General features: G+C 39.0%; 1 protein-coding gene and 1 long non-coding RNA gene across 3 annotated transcripts in view; one reads left to right on the top strand and one right to left on the bottom strand.

Moving 5' to 3' along the window:
- LINGO2 (leucine rich repeat and Ig domain containing 2) overlaps nt 1-13,875 on the top strand; it is a 1,137,445-nt gene extending 1,123,570 nt beyond the window's left edge. For both annotated transcript variants that reach the window (XM_034663995.1, XM_034663996.1), the window contains exon 5: nt 11,423-13,875. In XM_034663995.1, coding sequence (XP_034519886.1) covers nt 11,458-13,278 — 1,821 coding nt within the window. In that variant the 5' untranslated portion in view covers nt 11,423-11,457 and the 3' untranslated portion in view covers nt 13,279-13,875. The remainder of the gene's footprint in view (nt 1-11,422) is intronic.
- Nucleotides 1-19,843, bottom strand: part of LOC105240566 — a 335,101-nt gene that overhangs the window by 13,245 nt on the left and 302,013 nt on the right. The window contains exons 9-14 of the long non-coding RNA XR_004626486.1: nt 18,898-18,997; nt 17,241-17,342; nt 14,277-14,396; nt 13,843-14,139; nt 4,587-4,761; nt 2,461-2,615 (exon numbers count right to left, since the gene is read on the bottom strand). This is a non-coding gene — a long non-coding RNA (uncharacterized LOC105240566). The remainder of the gene's footprint in view (nt 1-2,460; nt 2,616-4,586; nt 4,762-13,842; nt 14,140-14,276; nt 14,397-17,240; nt 17,343-18,897; nt 18,998-19,843) is intronic.

Here is a 19,843-nt window from a genome sequence, read left to right as displayed (position 1 = left end):
AAATGGAGAGCAGGTCTCTAGTGCAGAGCTTTGGAAGATAAGAAATCTTAGCTAAAACAATAGTTTGCTTCCATTGCAGCTATTTTTAATGCTTTTCCATTTATTAATTTCCAATCTGATTCTCCATTTAAAATTGTATGTAAATAGTAGGACGAGTGACACACAGAGTCAACAAAAGTGATGACAGTGGTCACAGGAGTGCCATTGGAAACATGGTGCTACTGTTCTCACCCATCAGCAGAGGCTGACTGCCTCTGTTGCTCAAGCTACTGTGCTGAGCAGAAGAGCGCTCTCCCCACCTTCTTCCTTCAGGAGACTCAGAGGCAATAAAAAGCATGTTTATACATGAAAAGAGCTACTGCACAGATCCGGCTGAGGCTCGTATGTAGTTCCCTTCCTAGCATCCGTGACTTTGAGTCCTTTCTTTCTAACTTACTCTACACCTGCATTTGGGGATACCGTGGTCAAGAACGGCTACTCCAAGAAGGCCTGTAGGTGCAACTCCAAGAGCATAGAAGCTCCTAGAGCAGACAGGACACGCACATATGTGATATATGGTGGGAAAGCCTAAGGTAGTGACACAGCACTACAATATTCATGGTGAAAACAGGAACCCAAAAGGGGACTTACATTCTGCCCTAACTTTAGAGGGTGGCCATTTAACTAACTGATGAAGGGCATGGCAGGCCAGGTCTATAGATCAGTCAGCCACTAGCACAGAGGTTAACTGTGATTGAATTTCAAAGGGTTTGCATCATGTTGTTTTTTTTTTTTTGCATCATGTTCTTGTTTTTTTCAGAATAGTGTAATATAATGCACATTGAAAACATTTGTTTAACAAAAAACAAATAGAATTGATAGATTGTGCTACAAATAGTGGATAGTCTGACACTTAACATTTTGGTGTACTTCTTTACAATCTTGCAACACACAAGAGTATCTTTCCCTTCATTATATTCATAGTACAGGTACAAATTCATATCCCACTTTTTTCAGCTTACATTTTCTTTGCAAAAATCTTGCAAGTTAAATATCTCCTTACTATAACAATAGTTTTAATGCCTGCATAAACAGTCAATTTAAGAAGATCAATCACAGATGAGCAAATTATTTCTCAGTGACGTGGTTTTATGCGATATTTCAATTTATTTTTAAATAATGTGATAAAATGTATCTTTGATGTTTAAAGTTATAATTTGATTCCAATTTGGGAGAATGATGTTAATATCATTAATTTGTTGACTGGACAGAATTTCCCTACTACACTAGCTGTTTGAAAACAAGAATTGCATTTACTCCTATGTCCCCAGCTCTGCCTTGCACATGGAAGGTAACTAGTGTGTGTTTATGGAGTTGAATTAAATACACTTTTTTCTTTGATAGTTTCCCACTCTTTCATAGAGGGATTTTAAGCAATTGGCAGTCATTAGTTGCTAAAATAAGGGACAGTCTATAAATATCTACTTAGAAGCTAAAATCTGTTATGAATGTCTTGGGACATAAAAAATACATATTCTTGTTTAGTCTGTTTACTGTATAGCTTTTTTTTTAAGTTGCATTTTGTCATTTTCTCCTCTAGAAAGTAGCTAGAAAAATGATAAAATTTCTGTCACCTAATAATGACTGAGTATGAATTAAGAATAGGTAAATGGGAATTTTAGATGCAATTTTCTGACAAAGATGGGTCCGTTAGTAAATGCCACAGCTGAACCGTAGTATGGCAAGCCGTGACTATGTTTCTTTCTTTCATGTGTTACAAAGAAAAAAAAAAATCAGCCGAATGCAAAACTGCATCCATGATACTTTAGAAACTTTAATATATCCTTACCTAGCAGATTGATACTTAATATCCATTTATATTTGTTGTCAGGAGAGAATGGCTGGCTGCTTCCCAAACCAACTTGCCAGCCTCCCGAGCGGTTAGGTGTACCCACATGCCTGAGTTCTGGCTAATGAAATGTGAGCAGTAATCATGAGTGCTATTGTCAGGTCAGGCTCTCTTACCCATAGTCCTCTTCCTGTCTCCATATGGAATGGAAAGGACTTCCAAGATCGAGAAGAGTGGGGAGACATAAAATATACAGGCACAAGTCCCTCAGTGTTTTAGTGGAGCAGAACTAATAAATTACTGGTTTAAGCCCCTGAGATTGCAGGATTTATCTGTTACAAAAGCCAGCAGAAATTTATATTTGTTCATTTCCAGAATGTTCCAGATGGGATTTAAGACAGCTATCTTGTCTGAACAGCTTTAAATAAGAAAGAAAATGTCTAGGTGCCTTCAGCACCAACTAATTAAAACCAGGTAATCTCCAGTCAGACTCCCCTTCATTCATGAATACCCACAATTCAAAAGAGTCCAGGTTTTTGCAGAGCAACAGATAGGATTCAAGAATCTGAACTACCTAACAGAATGCTCCTCCATGTGATTTGATTTTCCCAAGTAAAATTTAATAATCTTACGGAAGAAAAGTAGTGGTCCTCTGTGGTCACACATTTCACTGACATTGGCCTGAGTGGATCTTGAGGACTGAGAAATCACGGCAGAAAGACAGGCAATCTTCTCTTTTTTTAACTGCCAAGTGAGGCACATGTTTCATAGCTTTTTCTAACTCTACCTGCAGACAGATTTAAGTGACATATTAGCAGGAATGTTTGCCCGGGATCATGGTTACCTGAGTTTTCTCATTTGTGCTACAAGATATTTAACAGCCCTTATTATCTACCTTAATAGGCTATTCTAGTGCCTGCAGACAGCCTATCCCTGGAGGTGGTGGTATCCATCAGGAAAGGTAGTTTAGGGCTCCCTTCCACTGCGAAATTTTGTATGTCTAAGAATAGCATCTGCAATATTTCCCTTTCTCCAAATCAATAACAATAATAATAGCCAACATGTGTGGAACTCTGACTTTATAGGCACTATGACATCCTGTTCTCATAAGGACTCTGTAGGATAGTTACTATAATTCCCATTTTAAAGGGAAGAAGGCTGAGAATGAGAGTTCAGTCTTAAACACATTTTTATTTGGTACACCTATCCTCTTAGCCATTCCCTTATACTGCCTTACAGATTTGAAGCATCGTGTAAACATTTGTTAGGCCCTCAGCATCTCAAGCCAACTACCCTTTAATAATATTAATTTCAGAGAGATCTCAAAGCTAGACAAAAAGCACTTTCATCTTTAAAAGGTTTAAGTAGAATGTGCATGTTCTGTATGTCCACGTATATCTCTGTAGGCCAAAAGACTCAGAAGCGTGGGAGAAGAGCAAATAATTTGCATTTCAAAGAGATGAAAATAATCACAAGAACAGAGGGCTCTCCAATTTGAGAAAAGATTAAACAGAAACTATTAATTAATGACTTAGGACAAGCTCTGCTAATTGTTTACTAGTCACTTGAATACAAAATGAACTCATGTTTTGAAACAGATACAGTCCAGTGGAAAGCAGATTCAGAACCATGAAAAGAGATACCAAAGCACAGCCCAGGGGGGAAGATGGGGAAATTTTAAAAGGAAGCTTTACTTTTTAGTTGTTTAAATAGTTGCTCTCTGGGATGAGCTATATTTAGTGATACTATATGAGGAAGGATGGAAGAAGCCCAGGATAAGGGTTAAAAGGTCTGCTGGTGAAGCTAAAAACCCTGCATGGAAATAGGAGCTCCATGATTGACTAGGGCACTACATGACCTTTGGCAAATGACTCAAGGAGCAAGAAGGGTGCTTCCCCTGAAATGGAGACAAAAGTGCTCAAACAGGATGTGGGGAACCCTTCCTAGTCTTCCACTGTAGTTAAGGGCACATCATGACTTCCAAGTTCTTCCTGGGAAATCCAGAGAATAAATGTTAGGCTAGACAGCCTCTTTTGTGGCAGAGTAGAGGAAGTTGCACTGACAGGGCTTTTCTGGGCATGTGAGTTTTCCCCAAGGAAAATGAGGCCAACATGCATGAGCACGCCAGTACAAGGCCTGTCCTAGGTCCCTTCAAGAATGCCACCTGGGAGGGTAACAGGGCCTCTGCAAAAACTAGCTGGAGGTGACTATTCCTAGGGATGGTGGCAAGACTACTCCACCAGCCCAGAATAGAAATTCACTCATCCAAATCAAGGGAACTACATCCGAGGTGTCCTTTGATTGTATGAGTCCCAAAGAGCCCCAGAATTTGCCCCATAAAATGAACCAGTTTTAAAATCTGCCAGTCCCAGAGGAGACAAAGCTATCTATAAAAGCTACAGTTAAATAAGAAGTTTCCTGATCTCCTTACCTCTCTTGAATCCATTATAAAGTTACAAAAGGGGAAAAAATTATGATGCTATCCGACTAGATCTAAATCCTGCCTCTTCAATTTACTAGTTGAATGACCATTTTATATTAATTTCACTGCATTAAATCATATTAACAGCTAATTTTCATACAGATAGATACTGGCAATTATCATTTGGTTTGAAGCCCATAGAGATAATGTGAGATTCTAACAGTCTCTAGCCAAGCAACAGGAGATCAAAATGCTATCTTGAGCTATTTACAGAACTGGCAATCTGCGTGTAATTAATTGAGAGGTATCTACAGTGGTGGGTAGCTGTTCACCTACCTGCATGGGACACTGAGTGATTTAATCGTTACATCTGTGATTTTTGTTTAAAAAATAGTCATAATATAAAACACCATGGATCCTCTCCAAATCCAGCTTTCATGTTGGCTCTTTTCATTTCCTCCTTGAATGCTTTTCAAGTTGACTCTCCATATTCAAAGTTTCCATTTCCATCCTACCAAAAGTGAGTCAGAAGAAAAAGGTAAAACTACAGTGCTTTGGAGAGTAATTGGAGATCATGTAGAAGGACACATTTTATTCTGTAGAAAGTTCAAATCCAATTTTTCCCGCCAGGTTAGGGGCCTTGGGGTTCAATCTCAAGTTCACCCGGGGTCCTTCAAAGAACTTAGGTAACCCTGGTGAATTTCAAGACTTACACTAAAATTGGTTTCTTAGTTCTCAAATGTTTTAAACAACCTTCACAACTCCTCAGGATCTGATTTTAGCACAGCCCAGGATTTCTGAATTTACAGTTCTAGACACCTTGAAGTTATCACCTCAGGTGTATTTTGGACTCCTTTATTCATTACATCTTTTCCTTTTCTTCCGCACCTCCCTCATCACCCACCTCTCCCTATTGAGAAATAGCTGTCGTGAAAAAAAGAAAAATCCTACCATTAGCTACTGTGAAGGTTTAAAGAGGTTTCTGTGCTTTCCATTTATTGTTTTGTTCCCTTGCTGGGTTGCCAGTTAGAAAACTAAATTAATCATAGAATTCCCAGCATAAACATCATTACCTTAACATCTATCAGTGTAGCTGCTTCTCTCCTAAACTTTCTTTTTAAACAGCATACAACTATCACTTCTTTCCTTTATTGCTTGTTTGTTTGTTTTGGATGAAGGCTGCTTAAAGCTTACCATTTCTCCTTATTACTGTGTCATCTGTTTGAGGACCTTTTTCTCCAATATTCTCCTAATCTGTACTCAGGAAATCCATGTCTTTCTTTGGCATGCTTTCTCCACAAGCCAAACCATTATCCCTTAAAAAAAACTGATAATGACCACTGTTATTTATGTGGTAGGCACCTTACATGGGCCATCTTTAATCCTCACATTTATTCTGCTTTATTATCGCAAACTAACAGAGGAGTTAAGAATCGTACCCATCATCACCCTACCTCTGTTCCGCAGCTAACAAATGTCAGACTTAGACTTGGAGCCATGTATTTCTGTTCCTCCTTCTTTAAGTCAACTTCCTGATGTTTTTGTTTGTGTTTCTTACATTAATAGGACAAGTTGTAAAATAAATACCCAGCACACAAAAAGTATAAGTATGAAAATATCCAACTTCACATACTAGGTTTAGAAAGGTATAATCATTGTACCTGAGATCCCCTTGATCAAAATAGAAAGGCCCTAGTAGCTCCCTACAGATTTTACTTCCTGCTTTATTCTTAATGAAACGAAGTTCATCTTATCAAACCTTGGTCACAGTCAGACATGACAAGAAAGCTTTGATTGGAAGGCTTCTGCTGACAGTGAAAGCTAAAGGGAGTCAGCAGTTGGCCCTTCTAGACTAAAACAGAAAAATATTTGTGATGAGAACAGTAAAGCACAGCCTTCCTACACAGTTTCCAAAGTGCATCAAAGAGCTATGATGAGATACAGCCCCAGAGTATCTACTTCTGTCTCATTGAAAGACAGTAGTAGAAAGGAAAGTTATTCCAGATCTGAAGGGAACTTGTCTGCTGCCTGCTTGCTAAGCACTTTTCCATCCTTCTCTGTGGTGGTCCTTTACTCTGAAACCAAACCTCCCCCCCCAAAAAAAATTTTTTTAAGGAAAAATTTCCAGATACTATCCATCTTAGTCGAGCTCCTTTCTGGTTAAATTGCAGCTAAGACTGAATTAGATACTGTCATTCCATATGTTAGACACACTCAGCCAGATTAAGGCATCCAAGCAATAAAATAAACTTTCCCTAAAGCATCACTGAGATAAATCAGAAATAGGATGCCAGTTATCTCCTTATCTAGCTGGTGATATGCAGATTGGACAAACTCTGCCAGAGAAGATTAAACTCTCCAATAGAATTTATTGAAAAAAAAAAAAAACTCTTTACCATTAATTCAAAATAAACTGAAGAGTACAGTGTGTAATCAAACTTTTGTCTTGAACATAAAGAGTCCTGTCAGTGTAAGAGAAAATACATTTTCCCTGCTTTACCAAAGAAATACTTTAAAAGTATTTGAAAAATATTATTTTCAAGGAGTAAAAATATCATTAAGTTGCCCAGTGAACCCACACATGTTGGCCCACTGATGAACACATCCGAGGAAACCAGGAATTCCTCATCCTGTACCGGCCCTGAAGCTTGCTCTCTTAGTGAATGACACCAAGTCTTATCCAGCTGACAAAAGGCCAGAAATCATCTTGGCATCTTCCTCTCCTACATCCCTCCTGGCCCATCCATAACTAAAGCATTTCTCTATTCTGCTTCAATCTGTCCATTTACCCAAGCTTCTTCCTATGACCGTAATTGAGACCACTTCTATTCCAGCTAGAATTAATGTAACAGCTTCAGGAGTTTCAACTTTTTCCCTCCTGCAAATCTGTTTTTCATGCCGCAGTCAGATTAATCTTCCCAAAATATACATCTGATTGTATCACTCTTTTGCATAAAACACTTTAATGGCTTGCTGTTGCCCTCAGGGTAGAATGAAAACCGCTTATCACAGTTTACAAGCCTCTTCTAAGTCATTCCTCTAATTACCTCTTTGGCCTCTGTTCTGTTTCTCTCCTGTATTTGCTCCAACCAGTCTGGCTGACTATTGTCATCCAATCACAGAGGGTTTCCATTGCTTCCATGCCTTTGTACCCCCTATTTTCTTTGCCTAGAACTTGCTCTATATCTCTCCATGAAGGATGATGGTGGGGACTAGGGGGTAAAAATGGAAATAAACTGCTGCCAGGTTACTATGTATTTTACCTAAAGCAATTTGATGACACCTCTACGTAGATTGTGATAAATTAAAGATGTATGCTATAATCCTTAGAGCAACAAATAAAAATAACGTACATAAACATATGGAGAAAGGCTAAAGAATTGAAATGCAATACTAAAAGATTAAAATAGAAAAAGACAAGAATGGAACAAAAAATTCAAATGGTGACAAGCAGACAACAAATAGCAAAATAGCACCCGAGAATGCAATCGTTTTAGTTAACTATATTTGGTATAAGTGGACAAAGCAATCTAACAGAGGGCAGAGATTGCAGAGATCGTGAGACTGACTGAAAAGCAAAAACTAGCCACATGCTGGCTATAAAAGAAACACTTTCACTACAGAGACACAAATATGTTGAGAGTTAAAGATGGAAAAAGATATACCATGAGAACATTAAGCTCAAGAAAGAGCGGCTACAGTAATCATTCAAAATGAGTTGAAGACAAGGAGTATTACTAGAGACAAAGATGGACTCTTCTAATGAAAACAGATCTGTAAAACAAGCACAGTAGGCTTTGAAGGATTGAAAGGTTGCAGAGCGGTTCTCTGACCACAACAGAATTAAATAAGATACAGTAAGACTCTAGGAAAGATCTAACTACATCGTTGGAATAAGCTAACTCTATCCTAAACCATCCCTCAGTCAACAAGAAGCATAAAATAAACTAAAAAAAAAAAAAAAGTCACTGAATAAGTTTTATATATATATATANTGGCTGGCTGTCAAATAAAATAAAATCTTAAAAAAAAAAAGTTTCAAAATCAATGATCTAGGGTTCCACCTTAGGAAGATAAAATGAAACGAGCAAACCAAACCCCGATGAACCTGTACCAAACATCTGTGCACATTAAATTATTTCCTTATGATATATCTTCAGAAAAAATACGGCTCATCAGACCCACCCTCGTCTGGATGCAGTGGATGCTGACGGCACAGATTGTGGTGATAGATTCCCAGACGTCTACTTATGTCCCAACTCAACTTGTATACATTAAATATATAATTTTTTGTATGTCAATCATCCCTCAATAAAGTGGCTTTTAAAAATTCAAAGTTAAGAAAAAAGTGGCTCATAGGGATGCAATATTGAACTTAGATATATTTAAGTTTAATGTATCCAGTAACCTCCTCACTGTTGTCCCTGAACCTTCAAAAGGCTGTACCAGTTTATATTCCCTCCTACAGTTCCCTCTACTCTTGTTAATTCTGGGCAAAAATAGAGATTAAACTTAGGTAAAAATGATATGCTCCTGTTGTTTAACCTGATTTCTTTGCCTACTAGTGAGGTTGGTCATCTTTTCACATATTGATTAGCTGTTTTTAGTGTTTATTACATTCATTGCCTCATTTTTTTTAAAGATTTTATTTATTTATTTGACAGAGACAGAGACAGCCAGCGAGAGAGGGAACACAAGCAGGGGGAGTGGGAGAGGAAGAAGCAGGCTCATAGCAGAGGAGCCTGATGTGGGTCTCGATCCCATAACACCGGGATCACGCCGAGCCGAAGGCAGACGCCCAACCGCTGTGCCACCCAGGCGCCCCCATTGCCTCATTTTCTATCAACATTACCTCTCTTCCATGTTGATTAATAAGAGCTGTTTATTTAATACCAAGTTGATCATTATCTATGGGTGTTCAGTGTGTATGTTGTTTATTTGCTTGTTATGCTGTTACTTTTTAAATGCATACAATCAAGTAGATCATTTTCTTTCATGGTTTCTGGTTTTATTCATAGAAAATCCTTTTCAACTCTATTATAAAATTATCAGATTTTCTTCTAATACATTATTTGTTCATGCATTCTAGTTCTTAATTCATCTGGAATTTATTTTATTGGACCAAGTAAAGTTGCGTTATCTTTTCCCACTAAATAGCTAGCCCATCATTTATAGCTTTCTCACTGAATTAAAATGCCACCTTTCACCTGTACTAACTTTTCACATATATTTTATGTTAAATTCCTTACTTTCCATTTCATTGACTGTATTTTCATGTTTGTGCTGTTTCACTACTGTAGTTTTGCAACTTATGTTTAAAGATCGTGTATGGTAAGTCTTTTCCCATTACTACTGTTTAATATTTTTGATTACTCTCATATTTATCTTCTTTCAAATGAACTTTCAAATTTCTCAATATATACATAGATCACAGAGATATATTTGGATTTGAAAAACAATGTCTTTATAATATTGAATCTATTAAATAGTATATGTCCTTTTTTCTAAGTTTTGTTTTCTTAGTAGGGCTGAGTGTCATATTCTTTGCATTTCTCGTTAAATTTATTCTAAGGAATTTAATTTTTTCAGAGATGCCATGACTAATTTATTCTCCTAATCATTTTGCAGATAATTTAGACATTAGTTTGAGCTACCAGCAATACTAGTTTTACCACATCTTTTCCAATAATACCAACTCCTATGTTTCTAGATAATGGATTGTGGAGCACAGTCTGAATCTCTGCTTTGTTCTTACATTTGGAGACATTTCTCTAGTGATTCAGCATTGGGTTTGATCCTAGTTATTTTTTTGTGTGTGTGGATATATTTATCTAGATGACACAGCTTTACATGAAGATATAGACGTTTACGTAAACACTGAATGGAGAATTATACTTGCAATTGCCTTTTAGGGGTGAATCTAGGAGTGAATACTGAAGTTGATCAAATACCTTTTTATCTAAAAATACTGTTTTACACTAGTGAGACTTGTGTAAAATATGGTGTTTGTGGATGGAGTGTACCTCTCAGGATCTCATGTGGAGAAGGAAAGCTCAATAACACACATCTTGCTATTCAGCTGGACAGTAAGTTCAGTGTCTGCTTAACTATCTACAGTTAAAAATCATTTGATGCCGGGGCGCCTGGGTGGCACGGCGGTTAAGCGTCTGCCTTCGGCTCAGGGCGTGATCCCGGCATTATGGGATCGAGCCCCACAACAGGCTCCTCCGCTATGAGCCTGCTTCTTCCTCTCCCACTCCCCCTGCTTGTGTTCCCTCTCTCGCTGGCTGTCTCTCTCTCTGTCTCTGTAGCATAAATAAATAAAATCTTAAAAAAAAAATCATTTGATGCCAAATAAGTTCAGTTTAAGATGTTCACTGGGTTTGAATTTGAATATGAAAGGATAGTTCATTTATTAAAAACTTTTTTTCTTAAAATTGCAACTTTTCCCATTCCTAAAGCATTTCCAGCATCATGGCCATTATGGTGCCTTGATTCTGTCTCTTCCCTATAATAAACACAAGGCAGATTGTGAGGATCTTTTAGCTTACCTCAAAAAAGAAAACCCCTTTATAAATGAAGATTTACTGAATTCTGAAGGATGTATACCTTCTAACTGGCAGTTTTTAATAGAAAGCTTATATATGAAGGAAATAAAGCCTCAACCTCTTGTTTTGAATGTAACTTTGTTTTTGTACTTTGAACCTAAGAGCCTGATACCAAATGAAGCTTGTATTAGCTTCGTTTTGAGTAGAGGATGATTTCCCAACATCAGAGACACAGACACTAATTCAAGCTGAGTAGGTTTCCTCTTAGCCATTGAGCTCTGTTGCTTGAGTTTGGGTTCAAAATAGAGCCTTTCGTGACATACATGCTGATGTGTCTCACACTCTGTGCCAGTGTGTTAGTCTCTTTGTAACTGTTAAATACTGACATTGTCCTAATCCTAGGATGCTGTTACTATCGTCATCCTCATTTTACAGCCAAGAAAACCAACGTACAGGGAGGTGCAACAACTTACCCCACGTGGCTAATAAGGGCAGCTCTTGGGTTTAATCCCAGATCGGTGTGATTTCCAATCCAGGGTCCTTTCCGTCGTACTTGCTGCCTTATTTATGTCCGTTTACCTATCCATGTCCTAACTCAACTTCTCTTCCTGCCTTCTCCCGCAGGCCCGTGACCTAGGTAAAGACTAAGAGGTGGAGTCATGCTTCACACGGCCACATCATGTTGGCAGCCATTCCTGGGTCTGGCTGTGGTGTTAATCTTCATGGGATCCACCATTGGCTGCCCGGCTCGCTGTGAGTGCTCTGCCCAGAACAAATCCGTCAGCTGCCACAGAAGGCGGCTGATCGCCATCCCTGAGGGCATTCCCATTGAGACCAAAATCTTGGACCTCAGCAAGAACAGGCTGAAGAGTGTCAACCCCGAGGAGTTCATCTCCTATCCTCTGCTGGAGGAGATAGATTTGAGTGACAACATCATAGCCAATGTGGAGCCAGGAGCTTTTAACAACCTCTTTAACCTTCGTTCCCTCCGCCTCAAAGGCAACCGCCTGAAACTGGTGCCCTTAGGAGTCTTCACGGGGCTATCCAACCTCACCAAGCTTGACATTAGTGAGAATAAGATTGTCATTTTACTGGATTACATGTTCCAGGACCTGCACAACCTGAAGTCTCTAGAGGTGGGGGACAATGATTTGGTCTATATATCACACAGGGCCTTCAGTGGGCTGCTGAGCTTGGAGCAGCTCACCCTGGAGAAATGCAACCTCACAGCAGTACCAACAGAAGCCCTCTCTCACCTCCGCAGCCTCATTAGCCTGCATCTGAAGCATCTCAATATTAACACTATGCCCGTGTATGCCTTTAAAAGACTGTTCCACCTGAAACATCTAGAGATTGACTATTGGCCTCTGCTGGATATGATGCCTGCCAATAGCCTCTACGGTCTCAACCTCACGTCCCTCTCAATCACCAACACCAACCTGTCCATGGTCCCCTTCCTTGCCTTTAAACACCTGGTATATCTGACCCACCTTAACCTCTCCTACAATCCCATCAGCACTATCGAAGCCGGCATGTTCTCGGACCTGATCCGCCTTCAGGAGCTTCATATAGTGGGGGCCCAGCTCCGCACCATTGAGCCTCACTCCTTCCAAGGGCTCCGCTTCCTTCGTGTGCTCAATGTGTCTCAGAACCTACTGGAAACTTTGGAAGAGAATGTCTTCTCCTCCCCTAGGGCTTTGGAGGTCCTGAGCATCAATAACAATCCCCTGGCCTGTGACTGCCGTCTCCTCTGGATCCTGCAGCGGCACCCCACGCTGCAGTTCGGGGGCCAGCAGCCCATGTGTGCCGGCCCTGACACCATCCGTGAGAGATCATTCAAGGATTTCCACAGCACTGCCCTTTCTTTTTACTTTACCTGCAAAAAACCCAAAATCCGGGAAAAGAAGCTGCAGCATCTGCTAGTGGATGAAGGGCAGACGGTCCAGCTCGAATGCAGCGCAGACGGAGACCCTCAGCCTGTCATTTCCTGGGTGACACCTCGGAGGCGTTTTATCACCACCAAGTCCAATGGAAGAGCCACCGTGCTGGGCGATGGCACCCTGGAAATCCGCTTTGCCCAGGATCAAGACAGCGGGATGTATGTTTGCATCGCTAGCAATGCAGCCGGCAACGACACCTTCACGGCCTCTTTAACGGTGAAAGGCTTCACCTCAGACCGCTTCCTTTATGCCAACAGGACCCCTATGTACATGACGGACTCCAACGACACCATGTCCAATGGCACCAATGCCAATACTTTTTCCCTGGACCTTAAAACAATACTGGTGTCTACGGCCATGGGCTGTTTCACATTCCTGGGAGTGGTTTTATTTTGTTTTCTCCTCCTTTTTGTGTGGAGCCGAGGGAAAGGCAAGCACAAAAACAGCATTGACCTCGAGTATGTGCCCCGAAAAAACAACGGTGCTGTCGTGGAAGGGGAGGTGGCTGGCCCCAGGAGGTTCAACATGAAAATGATCTGAGGGTCTGCCACTCACACTGTTGTTTCCATGTCGGTGTTGGTCACCAGTGAGACAGCGGGCACAGTCAATTACTAGGTTAAAAGGTGGCCTCGCGCAGCTGCCCCCGTGTCCAAGCAGGGTTCATAGAAGCAGGAGGACTTCTTATGGAGACGCTCCACCTCGAGGCAGGCAGACACGTGTCAGAGCCCTTCACAGTGGGATACTAATTGTTTGCATTGCAAATATTGGCATTCTGGGGATCTCAGTAATGAACCTGAACCTTTGGCTCATGCTCATGGACAGTTACTCAACATTTTCTACCACATCAAAAACAAAAGGAAAAAAAAAAAAGAGGAACAACCTACAATGTAGGATTTACAGATTAAAAAGACGCATTTGTCTAAAACATACTCTACAGAAAAATTTGTATCTATGATTCTCATTTGTTAAAGCCTTGCATCATACCATATTGTTGATTCAGCTCCACAAAGAAATCAATATATTCTTTACTCTTTTTTTTGAAACATATATGCTGTATATGTTTTAAAGCAATATGAATGAGAGGTTGTGCTTTTAGTTACTCACCACGATAGATCCAAGTGTGATTTCACCTTTCTTTCCACAGCGATGACCCTGAGACTAGATCCCTGGAGTTATGGGCGGAGAGATGCGGGATGATGCGTTTGTCTGATGTAGGATGCCAAGAAATAGGGCCCAAGGCAAAACTGCTCAACTCTGTTAACTTCTGTTACTACAAATAAAGGCATGTGCCTAGTTTTGATACAGAATGGAATATTTTTTATACTTGTGATATCACACTGGACCAGTTTACTGTAACAAAGCCCTCGGTTTCTCCGGAAGGTTGTATGCCCCTAGTTGTACCTGTAAAATGCAAGGTAGGTGTTCATGATGAAGATGATCCATTTAAACACCACTTGGTTTTACTTTGCTCAGTTGCTACTAATGGGTTAATAGGAAGAGCATGTAGTTGTTAACTATACTCATAGGGTAATATTTACCTTGTAGCGAAGATCAAGAATTCAGATGTGCAAAAGCTCTGTGGATAAAAGAGAGTTCTTCTCAGACGCCAACACAAACCAGGGGATCCAGGCATCACGTGATGTTAAGCAGCTCAGGATCTGTAACCGTGATAGCGGTCTGAGGGCTGGATTGCTGCCGATCAAAGGAGTATCTGGCTTCCACTCTGATGTTTTCTATTCAAATATTTACTGTACATATAGTATTACCTTGAATGGGTAACTTCAGGGCTTTTCCCTGCTTCCTTTGAGCTTGAGAATTAATTATCATGCGTACACAAGAAGAATGTCTCGATTTTAAAGAGGTGAGGAGAAACAAGGTGAATTAAAAAGCTAAAAAGCGCTTAGTTTTTTTCCTCGAAAAAACTAAGTTCAAGAACCTACAAATAGGTTAAGTTGTGAAGATACTTTTGCCTCTCTGACCCAAGGATCTCTGTCCATTTCAGTTTGTATTAATGATTGTTACTCAAAGCATTATAGTGTGCGTTTGTTGGCTGGTTTTTTAATGGCATCCTGCCCCTAACACCAGTGATGTGGTTCAAACGAGACATGATTCCATTTGGCTAAATGTTCAGTGAATGGCTTTCAAGGCATACATTCATATGATCCGAGAAAGCACTGAATACAGAGTGGATTCATGAAATGTAATCTATTTAATCAATCAGCAAAGGACAGATAGGAAAGGTCTATGCTTTGTACATTTTGAGAGGGACCTGAAAGTCAGCCCCCTTCAGGACAGTGAATAGAAGTCTGAGGTTTGTTTCTTAACATATCCATCTGGGATCTGACTTTCAAAAAGCTGGCTTTTTTTTTTTTTTTTTTTTTTAGCATTTGAAATTTTGAGGAGCTTTGATAAAATTGAATTGACCCCAGTAAAAAAGTGACAGGTCCAGAAATTGTTTTGCCGATTGGATAGTAGCACAGTTAAACCCCTTTCTCCCTTAATAAAGGGTGGAAATGAGACAGAAAGATTGAAGAATTGCTGTTTAAGTCATTTTTCATTTGACTTTCCTAATGACTACCATAGATCTTTTAGAAATTCATTTTCCACTTTTGGAAATTATATTACATATCCAATAATACAAATCAAGACTTTTTGGCAATTTCTATTTCCTGTGTGCAGGTGGAATGGGGTCTTTCAAACTGAAAAGAGAAAGTGGAGAGCTAGTCTTCCACAACTTAAAATACTTCATCTTAATTTTGCAACATTGTAATTGCCACCCATTGTCCAACAACAAGAGACACATCCAGCAATTAATAAAAGGGCTTTGTGATTATAACTGCTATTTTCTGTTAAAATAAAAGTGGACCAAAAGCAGTTTAGTCAAATGAAATTGAATTAAAGTTAACTCATCTATGAAAAGATTAAGTGAAAAGATTTCATGATGATTCCATTGGAAGAAGAGAGACTCTACTCTTTCAGGGCTTCCATGCTCTCATCTGTGGAACAACAGGTGTTTGTTTAAGATATTAGAAAGCACTCTTCCAAAAAAGAGATTGGATAGACTACTAAATGGGGAAAATGCTGCATTCTTTAATCACCTCTTGACATTCAAAATATACATGAGCCTAACAAATCCTCTCCAAGTCCTGTAAAAAAGAATTATGTTTAATATTGCTCACCTTATGGTTTCTCTATCATTTATTTGAGCGCAAAGCTCTTCCTTTTCTGATTTGACTGTTAACATCTTGAAAAACGAGTTTCATCAAACCCAGTTTGGTCAACAGTGAACAAAAGTAGTGCTCTTCTGAAATATTCCTAAACCCAGTGTTACCACTAAGAGTAAAATTGCTATTTGAATTGGGCTCCAACAGATAAAAAATATATCACCTGCATACATGATCTGATCATAAGAATGTATTGGCCAGGTATTTCTAGGAGAATCTGCTACTTTCTGCCAGAAACATCATAGTAATGGATTTATAGTTAATTGAATGGCTACCTAATTTTCTCTATTCTCACTAGTAGTGCAGATCTATCTACCTTTGTATATCTGTAAAGGTCCAACCGTGGGTTCCATTAATTAGCTCTAGGGCTTAGTATGGAGTTACACACGAGGAATTTTCCCTTATGGCTTTAAATTACCTCTTTGTTAGAACAAAGTAGACCATGGTAGAGAGTAACAGCTCAGAGAGCACATGGGCCACATTCTCTCCTAAGTAGACCTCTCCGAGTCAACCTCTTCCCAGAGAATTTGTCTTAAAGTGTCCCAAGAAGAAATACAGTTGTTTGGCTCAGCACCAGTTCAGTTGCGTGTGTGTTTATCATTTTCAGATAAATGTTTATTTTTTCTAGGCATTAAATCTCTAGAAGAACAAATTCTGTGACTAGAGCCTTAATAGTCTGAGAGAATTGATCCATGTCCCCAAATGTCTGAAATGCATATTACCAGAGCAAGATAACTCACCAATCTGGCTTAGTGTGTTCCTGGTAAGGGATTTCTACTTGACCAAATTCTCCTAGTACTCACTTTTTTAAGCCTCATTTCATTTCATTGCTGTTGTAGCTATGAGAGTTTCAACTCTTTTCAAAATCTGAAAATGTAAACCAAGAATTGCCAAGATTTATACATCCCAGTTCTTGAGGATGTCAGATTTCTGATTTTGCTCAAGCTTCCCAGAAATTGTGCTTCTCACCAACAAGTCCCCAGTAGTACGAAGGCATTCAGGATTTGCTGTACATAGTCAAGGGTGGATTCTTTTTTCACTGTTCTGACAAATATTTTGCTCTCCTCAGTTCTCAGAGAAACCCAGAAGTTATATAATCTTTTATGACTTTTCTTCTTTAAAAAGGATTATTTAAATCTCACCTGCATTAAAGACTGACTTTTGTCACTTTCCATGACTAAAGTAGGAACAAATACATTTTTATTTTAGAAAGTACAAAAGAGATGATGTGATCTTAGAGAAGAAAAATTGAGTATAGCCCCATGTAAATTAACTTACCCTTCTAGGTTCTCTCTTCATCTCTGGGTCAAGACATTTGATTTAACTTCAGGGACTGTGCTCAGAAGCCCTTCGGCAACATGTAATATGTCTTGAGGCTTTCTAAGAAAGACAAAATACATCATTTTCAGTGTGGAAGGCTAAGACTTGACAAAAAGACATTATCAAGGGTTTAAAGAAAGGTTAGAGGGAGACACTTGGATCCATTTTAATTCTATTTCCTCTACTGCTAAAATTTATAGTTACTATCTTCTGAGAAAGAATCCTAAATTATCTTCACTTTAAATTTAGTTTCTGCTTTATCCGAGTCACCTTTATGTAGCTCACACGATCTATTCCAAATGGATTTTGTGGAACCTAGTAACAAAACCTTTGGGGCCAAAGCCATTCATTCTACTTGGTACTTAGGTAAAGATACATCGTTCTTTATTACTAGGATTAGGTTCTAGCAACATCCCCCATTGGACTTGTACATCCTGTGCCTGGTTATTTCCATGGATTTTCTACCATTGGCTTGGGAGCTTCATCCTTTCTGCTAAAATCCTTGACACTTTGTGATTGAGGAGTTTTAGAGTTACTTTGCCTTTGTGGGAAGCCTTGAGGAATGAAATATTATCTGACTTGTTGATTTCAGAATTCCACACATTGGTTAGGCACCATAGGGTGCTTCCCAGTATTTTGGCAAATGCTTGATGAATCTCTCCATTACTGTCCCCTTAACTCCTTCAAAAGCCAACCCCAAGAGAGCACTCTCATTCTCACTGTAGTGAAGGTATGACCACAGGGAAAGGACAGCTTCACGACTTAAGTCCAGAAGACCAAAATGCTAGCTGATTTGCTATGATATTTACCTAAGTCATGTAACAAAAACTGGGTCTAGGGGCCATAAAAGTCTAGATTTGCAAGGTTTAGCCAAGTCATCTATGGTTTAAATCAACAATGACGGGTTTTCAAATCTGAAATTGGTTCGTCTGTTTGGGGAGCAGTAAATGTGGCTGTTATTTCTCAAAAAAAAAAAAAATGATAGAGAATGAAAACTGCTTACCTTGGGTTAGTGTTGCCTATGATAAAATGTTCGCAGCAAATATATATATATATAATATATATCATATATATTATATAATATATATCTAAGTATATATTGTATATAGAAGATTAAGAGGTTTGTAAAAGGTTTATTTTTCTAAAACAGGCCTGGAGCTGTTGTTCCTCTTTCAAAGTACAGGAATCTGATCAAGACACACTTGCATGTGCCTCAGAGCACCCGTTTCAGTTGGCCAAGGTGTTTAATACCACTTTTCCCTCCCTGCCCCCATCTTCCTGGAGAAGATCCTGAATGGGAAGGAGGAAGAGAGTGGGGACTACACAGTCCCCTGAGAGCCCACAGAGCAGAAAGCTTTGGTATCCCTCACATTCCCGCCTCCTTTCCTGAGACCACAATTGAAATGATCCCTCATTCTCCAGCTCTGCCCTCCTCTGAAGTGTCATCTCTCCCTGCTGCTGTCACACCTCATCAATGAATGCTCTCTCCAGGGATAAGTCTGCTTTCATTGGTACTCAGAAATTTTAGGGTAATTGTTAAACTGGAAATTGCTTAAAAAAGGAAAAAAAAAAAAAAAGCTCCAGCCTATCTCACATAACACTTTAAAAGACTTACCATTCACATAATCACAAGCTGACAGCACTCTGCCGGTCGAGTGATTCTGATTTTTTTTCTCTCTTCTAGAAGCAGGTGGGTTGATGATATAATGCCAGCCCTAAATAGAAGCTTTATTTATAGCCTTAGCAGAATGAGAAAAGAGCTGGCATAATCAAGAGTGTACTGCATATTTTAAGGAAGGCTTTACCTTTAATATGCAAAGTCGCCATTAGAAGACAAAAATGCAAATTTACATTCTATTAAATTGGTTAACTGTATTAATTCCAGTCAAGTTCAAAAGATAACTTTCTACGCTGAAAATGGGTCAAAGATTTTATGTCTACTCAACAGGACCAAAAAAAAAAAAAATCCAGAAATTTGGTTGCCATGTTAACTTTCTTCATTTTGGTGCACACCTCCTATTCTAAATTGCTTTAATATCTTTAATCTCCACTACAATATAATCAGTACAGTCTATAATATCACATAATCAACGAGTAATGATTAAGCAGATTAACTCAAACTGGCAAAACAAACTTCTCACGTTATTTATAACGATATGTGTTTAGCAAGGCACTGACTCATATACAAACATATGTGATAGCAAGAGATGGGAACTGAGTCACAAACTTTGATTAGAAGCTATTTGGAAGAAAACATAATCTTTTCCTCCTTACTTATAAAATCAGCTGTATTACACACAAAGGTTTCTTGATACGCAAATCAATTGTCTTATGTTTTTTTCCATACAGTTTGGAATGCCCCAAATCATAATTTAAAAACTATTGTTTATATATACATATATAAATATGTGGGAGAGGGTGGTTTGATTTTTTTAAGTGTTTAAAATGTAACTGTTTTAAAGACTGATATGCTTGAGCAGGAGGGAACAAGGAAAAAAAACCAGAATGTGTGTCTGTGCTTTTCTTTGATGTTTTTTTAATCAAAATCTTATTCTGGGAAC

The sequence above is a fragment of the Ailuropoda melanoleuca genome, chromosome 7 (genome assembly GCF_002007445.2).
Source record: "Ailuropoda melanoleuca isolate Jingjing chromosome 7, ASM200744v2, whole genome shotgun sequence".
Taxonomy (NCBI): domain Eukaryota; kingdom Metazoa; phylum Chordata; class Mammalia; order Carnivora; family Ursidae; genus Ailuropoda; species Ailuropoda melanoleuca.
This window is presented reverse-complemented; position numbering and strand designations above follow the sequence as displayed.